Below are 19,833 nucleotides of genomic sequence, written 5' to 3'. Positions count from 1 at the left end.
GATAAAAAGTTATAAGCGTTGGAAGAAGGACCAATGCTAGGGTGCCAAGTAGCACCTTTTGACTTTTCAAACAAAATGGATATTTATATCCTAATCTCATTTCTTTCTTCAATTTTCCATAACACACAACCAAATAAGACCCCTACCTTTACTCTTAAGCTCTCTACAAGAGCTTCAAACAAGATTATCATCCCGGACACGAAATCAAGAAGCGATAACGTTAAAATGATCCCTACGACGTAAGTATCACTATATCGCCTCTCTTTTTCTTTGTAGTTTGAGTTTTTGAAGGTACTTCATAGTTATGAAAACGTGTACTTTTTGTATTTAAGTACTTAAATATCAAGAAAGGTTGATAAATTCGTTTTTTAATAGTTAGAATTCACGGGACGGCGATCGAAAGCCGTGAGTTCGAGTTATTTGACTTGTAGTGGACTGTTTTGTGGGTTGTTTCGTGTTGCCTTTGGGTTGTATATTTTTATACTATTTAATGGAGTTTTGGAGGGAAAATGGTTTAAGAAATACCACATAATGACGGAATGATGGGCTGGTCATTCGTCATTACATTATTTAGGTTGTTTGATACTACTTTGGTTGTCATTTTATGTATGAAGTGATTAGGGTGTGTGGGCTGTTTTGTGGTATATTGTGATGGAGATAAGATTGAAAAATGATGCTTACATGTTATTATTGTTGTGTTCTTGTTGTTGTTGGTATATGGTATTGGAGGAGGGCCTAGTTACAGGGGAGATGCTGCCCAAATTTACGTAAACGAGCTACTAATTTAAGTTGCGAACTTAGCCTTTACTCAACACTGATTTTAAATCTCCTTATGCTATCGTAGATTGAGTTGAGTTGTTTAAAGAATTTCTTGGAAGGTATTAAGGACTCAATAAAGTTAAGGTATGTTAAGGCTATCCATTCTTTCCTTTAGGCATGATCCATACGATACAAACAAAATGAGCAAATGCACAACTTTCATAAATGACTCTATTCATAGAAGTATTAGGAGTGCCTATGTTCTTGATTCCCCATGTGTCCTATTATTCTATCATCTGTTCATGGGTCTCAGAAAATACGTAAGTTGACAAAGTTTATTTCATGATATTAATCGAAGGCATATTGATCTTATGACATTCCGAGAAATATTACTGACTTAATTCATTATGCATTGCATTCATATATACATGTACATTGACCCATGATTTGATGGTGTTATATACGCATATATTATATGTATATGGGATATGGGAAAAGGTTATGGAGTTATATACGCACCACCACCTGATCAGCTGATATACGTTGATGATTTCGCCCACAGTGGCTGAGATGATATGATGGGATGCCCTTAGAGGCTTGATAATGTTATGTACGTATATACTTATGCATGGTATGAAATTTATACGCACATGCATGACATTATAAATATTTTAATAATTCATAGAACTATTCAGGCTTACATGTCGAGTCTTTTACTCTATGTTTCTCTCGTGACTTTTATTTACTGATGTTCATTCCTTACATACTCGGTACTTTATTTGTACTGACATCCCTTTTGCCTGGGGATGCTGCGTTTCATGCCCGCAGATCCCGATAGACAGGTTGAGATCCCTCCTAGTAGACTATCAGCCCAGCGTAAGATGTTGGTGCACTCCACTTGCTCTGGAGTTGCATATTTGGTCAGTATAATTTAGACATGTATTGATTAGTATGGCGGGGCTCTGTCCCGACCTTTATGACATTTATGTACTCTTAGAGGCTTGTAGACAAATTTTATGTATACGGATACTAGTATTGCCTTGTCGGCCTATGTTTTGAGTATATTAAGAATCATGTCGGCCTTATAGGCCAGTACGTCATATGTATAAGTCGGTATATCAAGTTGGGTCACCCTATATTGAGTATTTCCTCATGTTTTATTCTACTTATCTCACGATAGCCTCTCCGGCTCATTTACCTATGATAGTATGATATGAAAGATACGTTACGTTGGTACTCGGTTGAGTAAGGTACCGGGTGCCCGTCGTGGCCCATCGGTTTGGGTCATGACAAAAGTGGTATCATAGCAGTTCTGTCCTAGGGAGTCTACAAGCCGTGTCTAGTAGAGTCTTGTTTATGGGTGTGTTGTGCACCACACTTATAAGCATGAGGATACAGGGAGTTTAGGATTGTCACTCTTTCTTCTTAATCTAGATCGTGTGGTAGTGCTTAGTTGTAAGAAATTCAAATTCCTAAATTTTATTTTATTCGTTATACAATGACATCTACATCCAGAAAAATAGTTGGTAAGAGATTGAATGTGGCTGTGGAAGAGTTGAGTCAGAGGAACTCGATTTTGCGTCATGCTTATGATGAGTAAATGTAAGGCCTTCAGTAGATTTGTGTGTACTATGACATGTGAGCATGAATATCTATCTACCCCTATGGAAAAAATCAATGAGAATCAGAAGGTAGATACAAGTTTCTACAAGTAAAAGAAGCTAGGTGAAGAAGGATATGAGGTACCCAGTTAGTGAAGATTATTTGTATTTACAATTCAGGCAGAGAAATATAAGCATTCTGAGTTACTTTCAATAATAACAAAGATATATTCACTTGATAACACCCATTTCAGTTATGCCCTGTGGGAGCTAACAGATATAATTTAAGAGAAGGATGGGATATCAGCATCCAGCTGGGGTTAGAGTAACCCAAAATTGGGATGGGTTGTTATCATTAGCTCACATTTATAAGGGATATTGCAAACATGGTAATGGTTCTCCTTGTGAGACACCCAGATGGTGCACTCTAGAATAGTACAATCAGATATGAATACTAGAATGTTCATGTATTCATGCAACAAGTGGTAGAACAACCATGAAAAGTAATCGCTTATGTTTAAAGACAACTAAGAAAGCACGAGAAGAATTATCCGACCTACGATTTAGAGTTAGCCGCGGTGATTCATGCACTAAAGATGTGGAGACACTATTTGTATGGCATTCATGTTGATATCTATACAGACCATAAGCACCTTTAATATATCCTCAATCAAAAGGAATTGAATTTACGCCAAAGGAGATGGTTGGAGCTACTGAAAGACTGTGGCATTGATATTTTATACCATCCGGGGAAGGAGAATGTAGTAGATGATTCCCTCAGCCGTAGACCTATGGGTAGCCTGTCATATTTACAACCAGAGAAGTGTGGGATAGCCCATGAGATTCATCAGCTAGCTAGTCTTGGAGTTTGATTACTGGACTCAGGTGATACCGGAGTTACTATTCAGGACACGATAACATCCTCTTTAGTAATTGAAGTGAAGGAACGCCAGTATGAGGATCATGTGCTATCTCATTACAGAGATACATCCCCTTAAAAGGATAATACACCATTTGAGATTACAGGAGATGGAGTCCTCAGATATCGAGGTCAATTATGTGTTCCTAATGTGGTAGGGTTGCGCCAGTAGGTTATGGGAGAAGCTCATTATTCTCGTTATTCTATTCATCCAGGAGCGACGATAATGTATCATGATATTAGGGGAATATACTGGTGGGATGGAATGAAGAAGGATATAGCAGAGTTTATTGCTCAGTGCCCTAATTGTCATTAGGTTAAGATTGAGCATCAGAAACGCGGTAGATTATTGCAGGCTATAGAGATACCGACTAGGAAATGGGAAGTGATTAATATGGATTTCATCATAGGCTTACCTCATACCCAGCGTAAGTTTGATTCTATATGGGTTATTATTGATAGACTTACAAAATCAACCCATTTTCTGCCTGTCACAACTACGTATTCAGTAGAGGATTATGCAAGGATTTACATTAAGGAGATAGTACGACTTCATGGTGTCCCTATATCTATTATCTCAGATAGAGGTGCCCAGTTTACATCTAATTTTTGTAGGTCCTTCCAAAAAGGATTGGGGACTCAGGTGAGTCTTAGTACAGTATTTCATCCCCAGACAGACGATAAGGCTGAACGTACTATTCAGACACAAAAGGATATGCTACGGGTTTGTGTGATGGACTTCAGGGGTAACTGGGATGATCATCTTCCACTTATTGAGTTCGCACATAATAATAGTTATCATTCCAGCATTCAGATGACTCCATACAAAGCTCTTTACGGACAAAAGTGTAGGTCTCCTATAAGATGGTTCGAGATTGGGGAAACTAAGTTAGTAGGACTAGAGTTGGTACAGCATGCAATTGAGAAGATTAAGCTTATAAGGGAAAGGCTATTAGCAGCATAGAGTCGTCAGAAGTCCTATGTAGATAATCGACGACGAGACTTAGAGTTTCACGTAGATGATAGGGTATTCCTAAAGGTATCACCGATGAAAGGCATTATGAGATTCAGTAAGGAAGGAAAGCTTAGCCCTCGGTACATTGGGCCTTATAAGATTATATGTAGAGTAGGCAAAGTAGCATATTAGTTAGACTTGCCTTCCAAATTGGAGTCTGTACACCCAGTCTTTCATGTGTCTATGCTTCGTAGGTGTATTGGAGATTCCTCTAAAGTCATTCCAGTTGATGATGTTCAGGTTACATAGCAGCTATCATATGAGAAAGCTCCCATTTCTATACTAGATAGACAAGTTCGGAGATTAAGAACTAAGGATGTAGCTTCGGTTAAAGTACTTTGGATTAACAATAATGTGGAGGAGATGACTTGGGAAGCTAAAGAAGAAATGAAGACTAGGTCTCCTCACTTGTTTACACTTCCGGAGGAGGATCAGACTGAGACATCACAGCCTTTAGGTTGGTAGTAGTACCGTTACAAAGGAGACTCTGCCAAATTTTTTATAGATTTCTAAGAGTTTAACATTCGAGGACGAGTGTTTCTAAGGGGGGAAGATGATTATACCATGTGCGTCCCAAGGTAACGTAATGATTATGATACTTATTAATCATTATTTAAATGACTTTAAAGCCATAATATGTCTATATATTATGTTTGGATAGAAAATATGAAATTTGGGGAAAATCGGATTAAAGTTGCGGAAAACCGACTAAGGATTTGCCTTGTAACATAGCATTTTAAGAAACATATTTCGTGTGCTATATGAGGTATTTTTGGGATATATTATATACCAAATTGAAGTTTTTCAAATTTAGTTTCCAATGCTCTTAACCGTACATTCATACGATACCCGGATAAAAAGTTATAAGCATTAGAAGAAGGACCAATACTAGGGTGCCAAGTAGCACCTTTTGACTTTTCAAACAAAATGGATATTTATATCCTTATCTCGTTTCTTTCTTCGATTTTACAGAACACACAACCAAATAAGACCCCTAACTTTACTCTTAAGCTTTCTACAAGAGCTTCAAACAAGATTATCATCCCGGGCACGAAATCAAGAAGCGATAACGTTAAAACGATCTCTACGACGTAAGTATCGCTATATCGCCTCTCTTTTTCTTTGTAGTTTGAGTTTTGGAAGGTACTTCATAGTTAATAAAATATGTACTTTCTTTATTTAAGTGCTTAAATATCAAAGAAGGTTGATAAATTTGTTTCCTAATAGTTAGAACTCACGGAACGGTAATCGGAAGTCGTGAGTTCGAGTTATTTGACTTGTAGTGGACTGTTTTGTGGGATGTTTCGTGTTGCCTTTGGGATGTATATATTTCTACTGTTTAATGGGGTTTTGGAGGACAAATGGTGTGGAGAAACACCACATAATAACGGAATGATGGGCTGGTCGTTCGTCATTACATCTTTTAGGTTGTTTGACACTACTTTTGTTGTCGTTTTATGTATGAAGTGATTAGGGTGCGTGGGCTGTTTTGTGGTATATATGATGGAGATAAGGTTGGAATATTATGCTTACATGTTTTTATTGTTGTGTTCTTGTTGTTGTTGATATATGGTATTGGAGGAGGGCCTAGTTACAGGGGAGATGATGCCCAAATTTACGTAAACAAGCTACTAGTTTAAGTTGCGGACTTAGCCTTTACTCAACACTGATTTTAAATCTCCTTATGCTATGGTAGATTGAGTTGAGTTGTTTGAAGAATTGCTTGGAAAGTATTAAGGACTCAATGGAGTTAAGGTATGTTAAGGCTAGCCATTCTTTCCTTTTGGCATGATCCATACGATACAAACGAAACAAGCAAATGCACAACTTTTATAAATGACTCTATTCATAGATGTACTAGAAGTGTCTATGTTCTTGATTCCCCATGTGTCCTATTATTCTATCATCTGTTTATGGGTCTCAGAAACTACATAAATTGATAAAGTTTATTTCATGATATTAATCGAAGGCATATTGATCTTATGACATTCCGAGAAATCTTACTAACTTACTTCATTATGCATTGCATTCATTTATACATGTACATTAGCCCATGATCAGATGGCATTATATACGCGTCTATTATATGTATATGGGATATGGGAAAAGCTTATGGCGTTATATATGCACCACTACCTGATCAGCTGGTATACGTTGATGATTTCGCCCACAGTGGCTGAGATGATATGATGGGATGCCCTCGGAGGCATGATGATGTTATGAACGCATATACTTCTTATTCATGATATTGCACTTATACGCACATGCATAACATTATAAATATTTTAATAATTCACAGAGCTATTCAGACTTACATGTCGAGTCCTTTACTCCATGTTTCTCTTATGACATTTATTTACTGATGTTCATTCCTTACATATTTGGTACTTTATTTGTACTAACATCCATTTTGCCCGGGGACGCTGCGTTTCATGCTCGCAAATCCCGATAGATAGGTTGAGAGCCCTCCTAGTAGACTATCAGCTCAACAGAAGATGTTGGTGCACTCCACTTGCTCCGGAGTTGCCTATTTGGTCAGTATAATTTAGACATGTATAGATTAGTATGGCGGGGCTATGTCCTGACCTTTATGATATTTATGTACTCTTAGAGGTATGTTGACAAATTTCATGTATACGGATACTAGTATGGCTTTGTCGGCCTATGTTTTGAGTATATTAAGGATCATGTAGGCCTTATAGGCCAGTACGTCATATGTATAAGTCGGTATATCAAGTTGGGTCACCCTATATTGAGTATTTCCTCATGTTTTATTCTACTTATCTCACAAAAGCCTCTCCGGCTCATATACCTATGATAGTATGATACGAAAGATACGTTACGTTGGTACTCGATTGAGTAAGGTACCGGGTGCCCGTCATGGACCATCGGTTTGGGTCGTGACATGTGGCTCAGTTAAGACTGAAAAAACACTGAGATAGGACTGATATGTAGGAGATATATTATCATAAGAGATGATATTAGAAATTGATTAGGGATTGTTAGTGTGTGTCTTAACAGTAATCCTTAAGCCAAATGGAAGGTTTTCCTTATCGACTAGACTTCCTAGTCTCTACCTCTGCAGATGCTGGTTGAGGATGTACACTTGCTTCCTCTGATGGTTCTAAATACTGTTCCTGAGCTTCTGTTGGCTCAACTGCTTGCTCAGAAATAGAATTCTCATTCATTTGTTCTGTATTCTCATGTTCTCTACTAGATATGACATTATCTAGAGCAATTGTATCATTTGTGGTTTCTTCTTCTGTAGGAGTAATGTCTTCAATTGGTAGCTGCATGTCTTGAGGTGTAGTTGGAATCACAGTTGGATGTGGTTGTTGCACCTCTCCTGCCTTCATTGAAGGTTGAGAAGTAAAAATATCCTCTGCATCATCTGAACTTGTAGTATTGCCAAAAGGAAAATCTCTTCTTTGAACACCACATCTCTACTAACAAATATACTCTTATTCTATAGATCATACAACCTATAACCCTTTTGAGTTTCTGAATATCCAATAAGAACATCCCTTCTTACCCTAACTGTAAACTTATCACCTTTGGGTAGGTTACTTGCATAGCACAAACAACCAAATACCCTTAAGTGATCCACCTTAAATGGCTTTCCATACAGTAACTCATAATGTGATTTACCTTGCAATACACTAGTGGGCAATTTTTTTATCAAGTATACTGCAGTTCTTACACAATCACCCCGGAATCTCCTAGGAACTGCACTTTGAAATTTTAAGGCTCTTGCAACCTCCAAGATATGTCTGTGCTTTCGTTCAACCACCCTATTTTGTTATGGGGTGTATGGACAACTACTATGGTGAATAATTCCAAGAGAGGCAAACAATGTATTGCATTGCGAATTAAAGAACTCAGTACCATTATCTGATCTAACAACTTTCACAGTGATATCAAACTACGTCTTTATCATTGCAAGGAAGTTATACCCAAGTAAATCTGCTATAGTCATCTATAATTGTAACAAAATAAAGTTTCCTGTCATATGTAGGTACCTTATGAGGTCCCCAAACATCCATGTGAACAAGCTCGAAACAACTACTTGACCTGGCGCTACTAGTAGGGAATTGTAATCTGCATTGCTTCGCTAAGGGACACACTTCACAATTGTCCTGCATTCCAGTGTGTATTTTGTTCTTCAATGCTGAAATATGTTCCATAGACTTTGCCGATGCATGGCCTAGTCTCAAATGCCATAGTCTTGTTTCTCCATATTCCTTCAAGAAGCTTGTTGCTGTTATTGGTAAATTGTCTTTTATCACGTACAGTCCATTATTTTCTCTACCAATCCCCATCACCTTGCCGCTGTAGAGCCCCTGAAATATAAAAAAAATTAGGGTAAAAACCCACTGAGCAACATAATTGCTTAGTAAGTTTTGATACTGATAATAGATTGAATTTAAAATCTGGCACGTATAGAAATCCTTCAATAGTTTTGTCTCCTAATAATACTGCATCTCCTGTATGTGATATGTCTGCCATATTGCCAGTTGGTAATTGTACTCCATCTGTTCTATGGTCTGTGAATCGGGCAGCTTTGGTCCGTAGGCCCCTCGAATTTTTAGGGTCCGATGGGAGCTTTCCATTCTTTAAGTATGCAATATACTTATTCCTCCAATCCCAGGTTAAGCTCGTAGAATTTATATCGGCATGACCTTCTTCGATTACGGATCTCGAGAGTTGAACGACAGTCCCCGAGCTTATCTCGTCTTCCTCGACCGATGATCCCAAATTTGCAATTGCATCAGCCTCACTGTTTTGCTCTCGTGGAATATGCTTTAAAGTCCATTCTTTAAAATGGTACAAAGTGACCTGCAGTTTATCCAAATATCTTTGCATTCTATCTTCTCAAACTTGGAAGGTTTTGTTTACTTGATTTACCACCAACAAAGAGTCACACTTGGCTTCAATGACTTCTGCTCATTAGCTCTTAGCTAGCTCGAGATCTGCAATTATGGCCTCATACTCGGCCTCGTTGTTAGTCAACCTGGTAGTTTTGATAGATTGCCTAATAGTGTTACTCGTGGGTGGCTTTAAAACGATGCCTAGCCCGGACCCTTTCACGTTCGAAGCCCCGTCCGTAAAAAGGGTCCATACCCCCGATGACGTACCCGATTTCAATAAGAGTTCTTTTTTGATTTTGGGTACGAGGGTCGGCATGAAATCGTCCACGAAGTCTGCTAAAATTTGAGACTTGATGGACGTATGGGGTTGGTACTTGATATCGTACCCACTGAGTTCGATGGCCTATTTGGCCAATCGGCCTGATAGTTCGGGCTTGTGCAAAATATTACGAAGCGGGTAAGTGGTTAATACGCATAGGGGGTGACATTGAAAGTACAGTCTTAACTTTCTAGAGGCGCTTATCAGTGCAAGTACCAATTTTTCTAGGTGCGGATATCTAGTTTCTGCTTCTCCTAAGGTTCGACTTATATAATAAACGGGAAATTGCGTACCTTGCTCTTCTCGAACTAGGTTACAGCTTACTGTGATTTCTGATATTGCCAAGTACAAGTAAAGTTTTTCGTCTGTTTTTGGAGTATGAAGTAGTGGTGGGCTTGATATATATCGTTTTAATTCCTCTAATGCCTGTTGGCATTTCGGGGTCCAAGAAAAATCGTTCTTCTTTTTTAGTAGAGAGAAAAATTTGTGACTTCGATCTAACGACCTCGAAATGAATCGGCCTAAGGCTGCAATCCATCCTGTTAGCCTCTGTACAGCTTTCACGATGTCCACGATGATGATGTCTTCGATGGCCTTGATTTTATCGGGGTTAATCTTGATCCCCCGATTTGACACCATAAAGCCGAGGAACTTGCCCGAGCCGACCTCGAAAGCACATTTCTCGGGGTTAAGCTTTATGTTGTATTTCCTTAAAATCCCGAATGTTTCCTGCAAATGGGTCAAATGGTCCTCTGCGCGCATGGACTTAACTAGCATGTCGTCAATATAAATTTCCATTGATTTACATATTTGTTCCTCGAATATTTTATTTACTAGGCGTTGGTAAGTAACTCCTGTATTTTTTAGCCCGAAGGGCATCACATTATAACAATATATTCCATATTTGGTGACAAATGAAGTCTTTTCCTGGTCTTTCGGGTTCATCTGGATTTGATTATTACTTTAAACATTCTTGTGATGTGTCACATGATGAGTTGCACCTGAGTCCACTATCCAAACATGATCAGTAGCAGCTACATTTGCTATTAAAGCAATAATACCTGCAGTGTTTGTGGAACAATCACTTGTGGTGGTTTTCTGCAACAAATTTACCAATTGTTTATATTGATCCTCAGTAAAGAAATTTCCTTGAGTTGGCATCATAACCTCCTGCTTTATCTCACTGGTGGTTGCATTGTTTACATAGGTCTTTCCTCCTATGCTTTGACCTTTCTTCTTGCTTTTGAAATCTGGTGGATTCCTTACTATCTTATAACAATTTTTCTTGAGGTGTCCTTTATAATCACAGTAATCACAAACTAAACCTGGCCTTTTAGGTCTGAATTCATGACTCTTTCCTGCCATCATTGAGAGTGGATCCTTCAATGTGTCTGTGGCCTCCAAGGTCCTTTGGCTTTCCTCTTGTGTGACTATTGCATAAGCTTCGTTCACGGTGATTACATGCCTCTTAGCTAAACATTACTCCTAATATTATCATAACTTTCATTCAACCCCATGAGAAACTACAATAGACGTATGTTCTTCAACAGCTCCACAGATGGCCTAGATTCTTCACAATCACATGAGTCCAAAGGTGCAATTATATCTAATTCATCCCACATATCCTTCATCTTAGAATAGTAGCTATTAACTGAGTCAGTCCCCTGTCTCAAAGTTGCAATAGCAGTCCAGAGGTGATAAATCCTCGTTAGATTTGATCCATCAAATCTCTCCTGAAAATCAGCCCACACTTTCTTTGCATTTGATGCATATACAATGCTAGGCATTAATTCATTAGAAACAGTACTACCAGTCCATGAGAGAACAATCATATTATATTTTTCCCATTTCTCTACCAATTCACCTTTGTGCATACCTTTTACACGGGATCCATCCACAAATCCCAACTTGCTCATTCCCCGGAGTGCCAATTTCATCGCTCTACTCCACATCGCATAATTTTCTGAGCCTGTGAGTTTGAGCGGGATTAAGACTAGTCACGGAGCATCTGAAGCTTGAAAAAATAGTGGATGATTATGATCCAGTGAACTGACTTCACCATCCGCCATAGCTGTTAAGAAATTGAGCTCAGAAAGCTTGAGTATCGCCGAAAATCGATCGAATTACGATGCCCTCTCTGATACCATGTTAGATTCTTAGCTGAGAGAACAGAGAGATGAAATGAAGAAGAAGAGAAATTGGAATTGTATTCTTCTGATCTCTCCTTCAATACAATGTTGCACTCTTATAGTGCTAAATTCCCTAACCGCACTAACTACTTAACAGTGCAATTACAGTTGTCAAAATAGCCACTAATTAACTAACTAATTTCAACTAACTCAAACAGCCCCCTTTACTTCTATTGTGTATAATTTGGTCCCTTATATCCCAAGACGCCTCTAAATCAAGGACGAGTTGACCCGAGACCACTAAAACTTTAATTTGTTTCATGTCCCTAGATGAAATGGATTTGTTTCATTGTTAATTAAAAAAGAAATATTATAAGGAATTAATATAGGAAAGTAGTTAACAAATTTGCATCCAAGCTAAAAACAAAATAAACTTAAAATAAAAATATATAAGAATTTTATTAGATAAGTTTGAGGATTATTATTAAGGCTTAGACTTAGACCATCTATTCTATTGAGCCGCCCTTGAATATGATCAAATTAACAATCAAGATATTGCGGAAAACAAAACCAAGATTTTTTTTTTCTAATTTCTCCTACACTTTTGTTTATTTGTTTGAGTAACAAGGAGGGAATAGATAAAGATGGTTTGAAAAACAAGCAGGGCATTGCGTACATATGCAATGTTAGCGCCTCACCTACTTTATTGCAAAAATGTTCTAGTTAGTAATCTAGATCTTGCCCCTGGATTTTGGTTCTTGTTTGTTTCTTAGTTTCTTTGAATAGCTAGTTGTGTTGTGTGATGACCCGATAGGTCATCTTATGTTTTAAAACCTAATTTTGTGATCTGAAGCTTTAAATATCTTATTTTAGCCTTTCTCGATTTGTGTGCGCAGTCCGGCGTCTTTTCGAAAAGCTTTTATATTAAAAACTGAGAAAAATATAAAATTTTGCCTTAAAATCTATTTGAGTTGACTTCGGGCAATATTTTAGGCAAACGGATCCGGATTCATATTTTAACGGTCCCGGTGAGTCCGTATCATGATTTGAGATTTGGACGTGTGCCCGAAATCGAATTCGAAAGTCCCTAGCCGAGTTATTGCACTTTGTAGAAATATGAAAGTTTAAGGCTTAATGAATTTGAAATTCTTGACCGATGTTTAACTTTTGGATCTCGGGTCCGTATTTTGGTTCTGGAGACTGATATAGGTCCAATACTACATTTATGACTTGTCTGTCAAATTTAATAAGAAACAGAGTTGGTTTGACGTGATTCGGACGTCCGGTTGTGAAAATAGAAGATTCATAGTTTTCTTGAAAATTTTATTTGATTTGGTGTTCAATTCGTAGTTCTAGGTGTTATTTTGGCGATTTGATCGCGCAAGCAAGTTTGTATGATGTTTTAGGACTTGTGTGCATGTTTGGTTTGGAGTCCCGAGGGCTCGGGTGAATTTTGATAGGCTACAGAATGGTTTGAACTTAGAAAATCATAGCTGGTGTATCAGATCTGTAGATTTCGCATTTGCGAGTAGTGGGCTGGGGATGGACCTTCGCATTTGCGAAGTTTTGGGTCACAGTTATGATCCTCGTAGTACGCATTTGTGAACATCCTGTTCGCATTTGCGAAGGCAGCAGAGATGGGGGAGCTTGCGACATCTGCAGCTGTGTAAAACTTAAGTTAGACGGGATTTTCTCTCATTCAACAAATTTTCAAAACCTAGAACCCTAGAGGCGATTTTTCCAAGACCCTTTCTTCCCTTAATTATTGGTAAGTAATTCTAACCTATTTCCATTCAATCTTTCATTACATTTCACAAGATTTTAACCTAAAATCTAGTGTTTTCATGATGAAAATTTGGGGGTTTGGGTAGAATTAGGATTTTTTTGTAAAATTGGGATTTAAACCTCAAATTGGGGTCGAATTCCAAAATAAATTACATAACCGGCTCGGGGCTGAATGGGTAATCGGATATTGATACGAATTTCGGGTTTGGACCAAGCAGGCTCGGGGGTTGACTTTTGTTGACTTTTTTAAAAATAACCTAAATTGAATTCTTTGCAATCGTGGGTAGTTCTTACTTCCTAAGGCTTAATTTGAATCGTTTGGTTGGTAATTTGCTAGATTCTATTGGTTCGTAGGCTTGTTTAAGAGCCAAAGTTATGGTTGAGAATTGAGTGGTCTTTGGAGCGAGGTAAGTGTTGTGTCTAACCTTGACTTGAGGGAATTAGGAACCCTCAGACTATGTGCTATGTGGATTTCATGTGGGCGGCGTATATGCGAGGTGACAAGTGCTTATGCATCGCCGAATTATCTGTTTTCCCGCTTTCCTCAAATTATCTCTTTCCTTGTCTTAATTGTTATATGTTCTAAATGTGTTCTCATGCCTAATTGTTACCTGCTAGTCAGTGTTTCATCATGTTTATGACATTAGATCTTTTCAAAGTTTCATGATCTCCTACTATTTGCTCGAGTTGGTTTAATTGTATCTTCTAGTTATGAATTCTGGATTGGGCTCGCTGTGTAGTATTACTTATGCGGATTATCATGTTGTCAAGGTTTCCTATTTGTTTCAGTTTGGTGTTTAGGGATTGTAAAGGTTTTTTCGTGATTTGAATTGTAAGTTTTACTGTGCATATTGAGTGCTTGATATTGATATGGTGGGATCGGGTTGCACGCCGCAACAGGTGAAATAAGGATGGTATGATGATGGAATAAGGGTGAATCTATATTGTATGGTAGGATCGGGTTGTACGCTGCAACAGGTGTAATAAGGGTAGATTGTTTTGGTGGAATAAGGGTGAACTATGATTATGATATTGTAATATGGTGGGATCGGGTTGCGCGCTGCAACACTTATATATATACTCATTGTTGTTAATGTTGTTAGGAGGAAATAAGGGAGGATTATGTGACGTTCGGTGGGATCGGGTTGCGCGCTGCAACAACCTGTGTGTTTATATTCCTCTGAGTTGTGATAGTTTTTACGGTATTTCCTTTTTGCACTTAAGGATTGGTAAATTTTGAACGTCGCTTACTTATCTGTAGCTATTACTTTCAATTGACTGTTTTATTTCGTTCTGTATTTCCTTTTCTGTCTATATTATTTATATTGCGTACAGGTTGTAGTGTGAGTGACCCGCCTTAGCCTCGTTACTACTTCGTCGAGGTTAGGCTTGGTACTTACAGAGTACATGGGGTCGGTTGTACTCATATTATACTCTGCACATCTTGTACAGATTTTGGTACCGGCCCGAGCTGATCGTGAGGTTAGCAGGTGGATTTGCTCAACAGGATACCCAAGGTAGATCTGCTGGGGTCCGCAGACTCTGGAGTCTCTTCCTAGTCATATTATTTTACTGTTTCTTTTCTTTCAGAATATTATATTTTCTTTCAGACTCTGTTTGTAGTAAATCATAGTAGCTCATGAGTTATGGCTCCAGATCCTAAATATATATGATATTATGGCATTTATATTATTCCGCACTCGTTTTATTTCGTTTTAGCTTATTTGACTTTATTTGCTGATATTTTGTCAGAAGAGTCCTCCGAATATTTTGGTCTTACATTAGTTTCGATATCGTTTTGGAATATGAACAAAGAAGAGAAGATAGGCTCATTACATTCATAAAAAAAAAGATATGAGAATTTACCTTAAGTAATTGAGCGTGAGAGCCAAATGAATCGAAAGATTCATATTTGGTTCGGGTAGGGATTATGGAATTTTGGAAAGGAATGAAAAAATAATCTACTTTCATTAAATGATTTATTAGATAATCGAAAATAAAGGATCTTGAATACTATTCGAAATTCAGAAGAACTGCGTGGAGGGGCTATTGAACAACTCGAAAAAGCTCGTTCTCGCTTACGGAAAGTAGAAAGCTAAGCCGAGCAGTTTCGAGTGAATGGATACTTCGAAATAGAACGAGAAAAATTGAATTTGAGATGGCCATATCTTTTTGATGAATGTGGTATCGAGGTTCGGTTTATTTGAAAAAGAGGTCAATCTTAGAGGAGACCATTCGGATGGTTGAATTGATGACTTCGCTTCGATCTCTTCGACTGAACCTAAAGGAGACTTCGATCATTCAACTTTAACTTCTGAATGAGGAATCATGTCACTTGGAATTTCGAAAAGTGAATCCTCTCTTTCAAATTCTGGCCTTGGTAGAACTTGTCTTTGATTGGAACTTTTCATGATTGTATTCCAGGAGTGAGCACAATAACCTTATGCACCCATTTCACATGTTGGGCGTAGCTGGTGTATTCGGCGGCTCCCTATTCAGTGCTATGCATGGTTCCTTGGTAACTTCTAGTTTGATCAAGAAAATCACAGGAAATGAATCTGCTAATGAAGGTTACAAATTGCTTAATGATTCTCTAATGTTGGCTTGCCTAGAAAGTGAAATATTAAGCATCATCACGGTCCCGAAGGTGAAAATTCTCGTGACATGTTGGTTAAGCTATAATTTTGTAAAGTTATATTAGTATGGTAATTAATAAAAGTATATACTTACCAAAAAAACAAGGATGGTTTTGCGGGGACCTACTGTAGGATGCCGAATGCCCATTAATATGATCAGAAGGTACAATCGTAATTTTTTAAATCTTTATTTTATTTTTTAAATTTTTAAATTCCTTCCAAATTAGGAGTATCTATAGTATTTTCGCACTTCCTCTACAGCGTGACTCGAACCCAGGACCTAATGGTCGTGGATAGAGATGCTTTACCAACCGAGCAACTCTCACTTGTCTTATCAGAAGGTACAATCGTACTAATAAAGAGATTTTAGCAAAAGCATCGCCACAATGTTCAATCCGTATTACTTTATGTTATACAATTTGATTTAGCAAGAAATTTAAAAAAGAAAAAAAGATTTTTATCATTTGTGAAAAGATTTTTATCATTTGTGGTCTAAAATAAACCATAACTATTTATGTTACTATAAATCGGCTTATTAAGGATACAATAAAAAATTTAAAGTTAAATTATTTTTTAATAGAGAAAAATATTATTCTTTTCATGACATATTAAAAAAAAGTGCAGTCACATAAACTAGAACATAGAAAGTAGCTTATTAGGTTTTGATTACATTAGAATCACAAACACAGTAATATTTTTATTTCGTGTGATAATGGCTTGAGATGTGAAAATTGACTCCAACTTGTTTGAGACTATAAGACATAGTAATAGTTGTTGCATCCTAGTTTAAAAGTCAAATAAAAATGGGCTTTTTTCCTTCCTATACAATATTTGAAACTTATTTATCAAAATCGTCCAAGTTTTGTATATTACCCGCCCTAAACAAAAAAAAAAATTATAATTTGTATACAACAAATTATTAGTGCCTTAAATTGAGGGATTCAGTTACACCTTTTTTCTCTTCTCTCCTCTTTTCCTATCATATTTCCACATTACACGTAGCTGGGGATATTCCAATTACTAATGTTCCGAAATTCATAGAATTTCAGAAAATTAAAACATACCAACAAAAAAAAGGAGCAAACGTATTTAAGGCTCCATTATGGCACTTTAAATGTTTTTGAATTCTTACCCAAACTACCCCAACTCCAATATAAGAGGTTCTAGATAAGTTGCATTGTACGTTTTATGAAAATTGAACCCTTTTGCATTGTGTCATAGTGAGACAACAGGGACTGATATAAATGTTGACTCATTAAATTTTACTTTGAACCTTAGGACTTGACAACAAAATTTCAATAAAATCCGTACCAAATCGCATACATCATTCTTACCCAGGTAAATACAGCTATAACATCATACAACTTAAATATAATTTTTATATAAATTTTATACAATATATCTTTTGTCTGTATTTTGTACATATGATTTGTATATATTTTGTAAGTGGTGTGTTCTTCTTCTTCTCTGAAATTCCAATCAAAACTTCCTCTCTTAAAATAATTTTGATACATGTCAATAACTTTATGTAAAAAGATAGTATTTATAACTTAAATACAAATTTCATACAATGATTCATACATTATACAACTTTTTTTTCAACTTTCATACAAGATTCAAATAAAAATATATATAATTACAACATAACACAACTTAAATACAACTTTAATACAATTTCGTAAAGAGCTAATACCCTAAACCCCCCTAGACTATCATGTTTTTGTCAGTTTCATGCTTAAACTATCCGGTGTCCCTCCCTCCCCCCCGCAACTATATTCTCCTTCATATTAAAACACCCTCGTTATATTTCTGATTGTGTGTGTGTTACACGCTCCAAATTATCAAAAACATTTGCCATGTGGCAATCCACGTGTGGGGTTAATTAGTTTAATCTAAAAATTGACTTAATGAGTTATTTTAAATAATAATAATCAAGTATTATTAGAGGGATAAATATTCACCCAATTAGAAACAAAAAAAGAGGGGTGGGATAAAATTATTTCCGTCAGTTCTCCTTTTCTCTCCTCTCTTCCGATGATGGATACTACTCCTCTCTTTCGATGATGGATACTAAACCTCTCAATAGCGATTTCTCCATTAAGCTTCGTTGTAACCTTGATTTTCCCCCAATAAACCTCGATTGCTCGGTCTTATTTTGTTTTTGTTCAAGATTGGGGATTAAAAACTAGGGTTTACTGAAAAATCTAGGGTTTATTCGTGTTCTGACTGAGTGAAGATTATTGGTAAAACTTCGAGTTGATTTGAAGAAGATAGTTATGTACATGTACTACTTCTTTAAAAACTAATTTCTTTGTTGCAAAATTATTGTAAAAATTTGTTGGGCAACTTCAAGTCAATTTTACTAAAACAATTAGATTTTTTTTGTGAGTTGTTGAATGAGTGTTTCTTCTTTCAAATAAATTCGGGTAATAAATGAAAGAAGAATAAAATGAGAGATAAAATATAGATCTAGTAATAACAATAGAGGGAGAATTTTAGATGGCACCAGATGGAGAAATGAAGAAGAAAGGAGAAAAAATGGTGAAAAAAAGAGAGAAAGTGAATAAATGAGGAAGAAAGGTTTAATTAGCGGTTACATGTTGTCAGGTGCGGACCTTTTGATAGATTTTTCAATCATCACGCGCGCAATAGCAAATTATTACACGGTTTGCCAGAAATATAACGAGGGTGTTTCAATATGAAGGAAAATATAGTTTAGAGGGGGGTTTTGGGGACACCAGATAGTTTAAGCAGGAAACTGACAAAAACGTGATAGTTTAGGGGGTTTGAGGGTATTAACTCTTTCGTAATTATGTCATGTGTTCTTCTCCTTCTTCTTCGAGTTTCAATCTGAAATTTAGCCAAAATCAAGTCTAATCTTCACCAAACACCCTCAAAATTGAAATATAAAGTCCAAAGAATATTTTGAATTGTTTGCAACAACACTCAATCCAAACAAATAATAATTTTTGAAAAATCAAATTCGAATTCAAAGCTTTGTGGCTTTTTAATGGTTGTCATTGATGGAGAATCAAATACCTTCAAAATTTATTGATTGGCAATTTCAATTCGAACATTAATTATGCAACATGAAAAGGAAATTGCTGAAAAAAGAGGATAAAAAGCAAAAAAAGTGAAGGAAGAAAATTGGGGAAAGAACAGAGAAGGATAGAAAGAGAGAGAGAGACGGAGAGAGAGAGAAAGACAAAGAGAGAGAGAGAGCAGGGATGGAAAATAAATAAATCTCTATTCAATTTCTAATATAAAGGGATACTCACTAATACTAATTGTATATAATTGGTTGTATATGACCATGTAATTAAGTTAAAACTTGATTAGGAAAGGTAATAAAGTTTCATATATAGTATAGGAAGGTAAAAATCCCAAATCACTAATTCGAAAGATTGAATTGTTTCAAAACTCCTTGTCATCAAATTAGGCACTTCCCAAAAGAGCAAAAACACAGAGACCCTTCAGTGCCTTGTCCTACCTTTCACCCAAAAATGAAGGCTTTTCCTTTTCTGGCTAAACATTAAAAATGGAACATAAAGATAGAATGAGAGACAATATCTTACCATCGTACCATGAGCTCATCAATTTTCTTCCAAATGAGACGTGAACCATACTCCCCAAGAACATAAAATAGACTAACTCATTTCTATCTCTACCACCAAGCAGTTTTGACTTTGAAACGAGTCCAAACCATTCAACCAGAACAAACTGGACAACAATAATTTGAAACCAAACAACAATAATGCAGTCATAAATTCTTTACACTAGATAACTACAGTTAGAAGGGTAC

General features: G+C 36.7%; 1 protein-coding gene across 1 annotated transcript; it reads right to left on the bottom strand.

The window, feature by feature from the left end:
- Nucleotides 1–11,004: 11,004 nt before the first annotated feature.
- LOC138894852 (uncharacterized) lies at nucleotides 11,005–11,418 on the bottom strand. Its single transcript, XM_070179582.1, has one exon. It carries the CDS (start codon nucleotides 11,416–11,418, stop codon nucleotides 11,005–11,007), a length of 414 nt encoding a protein of 137 aa, XP_070035683.1.
- Nucleotides 11,419–19,833: the final 8,415 nt, after the last annotated feature.

Source organism: Nicotiana tomentosiformis, chromosome 6 (genome assembly GCF_000390325.3).
Source record: "Nicotiana tomentosiformis chromosome 6, ASM39032v3, whole genome shotgun sequence".
Lineage (NCBI taxonomy): Eukaryota > Viridiplantae > Streptophyta > Magnoliopsida > Solanales > Solanaceae > Nicotiana > Nicotiana tomentosiformis.
The sequence above is the reverse complement of the archived record's forward strand: the minus strand, read 5'-3'. Positions and strand labels throughout refer to the sequence as shown.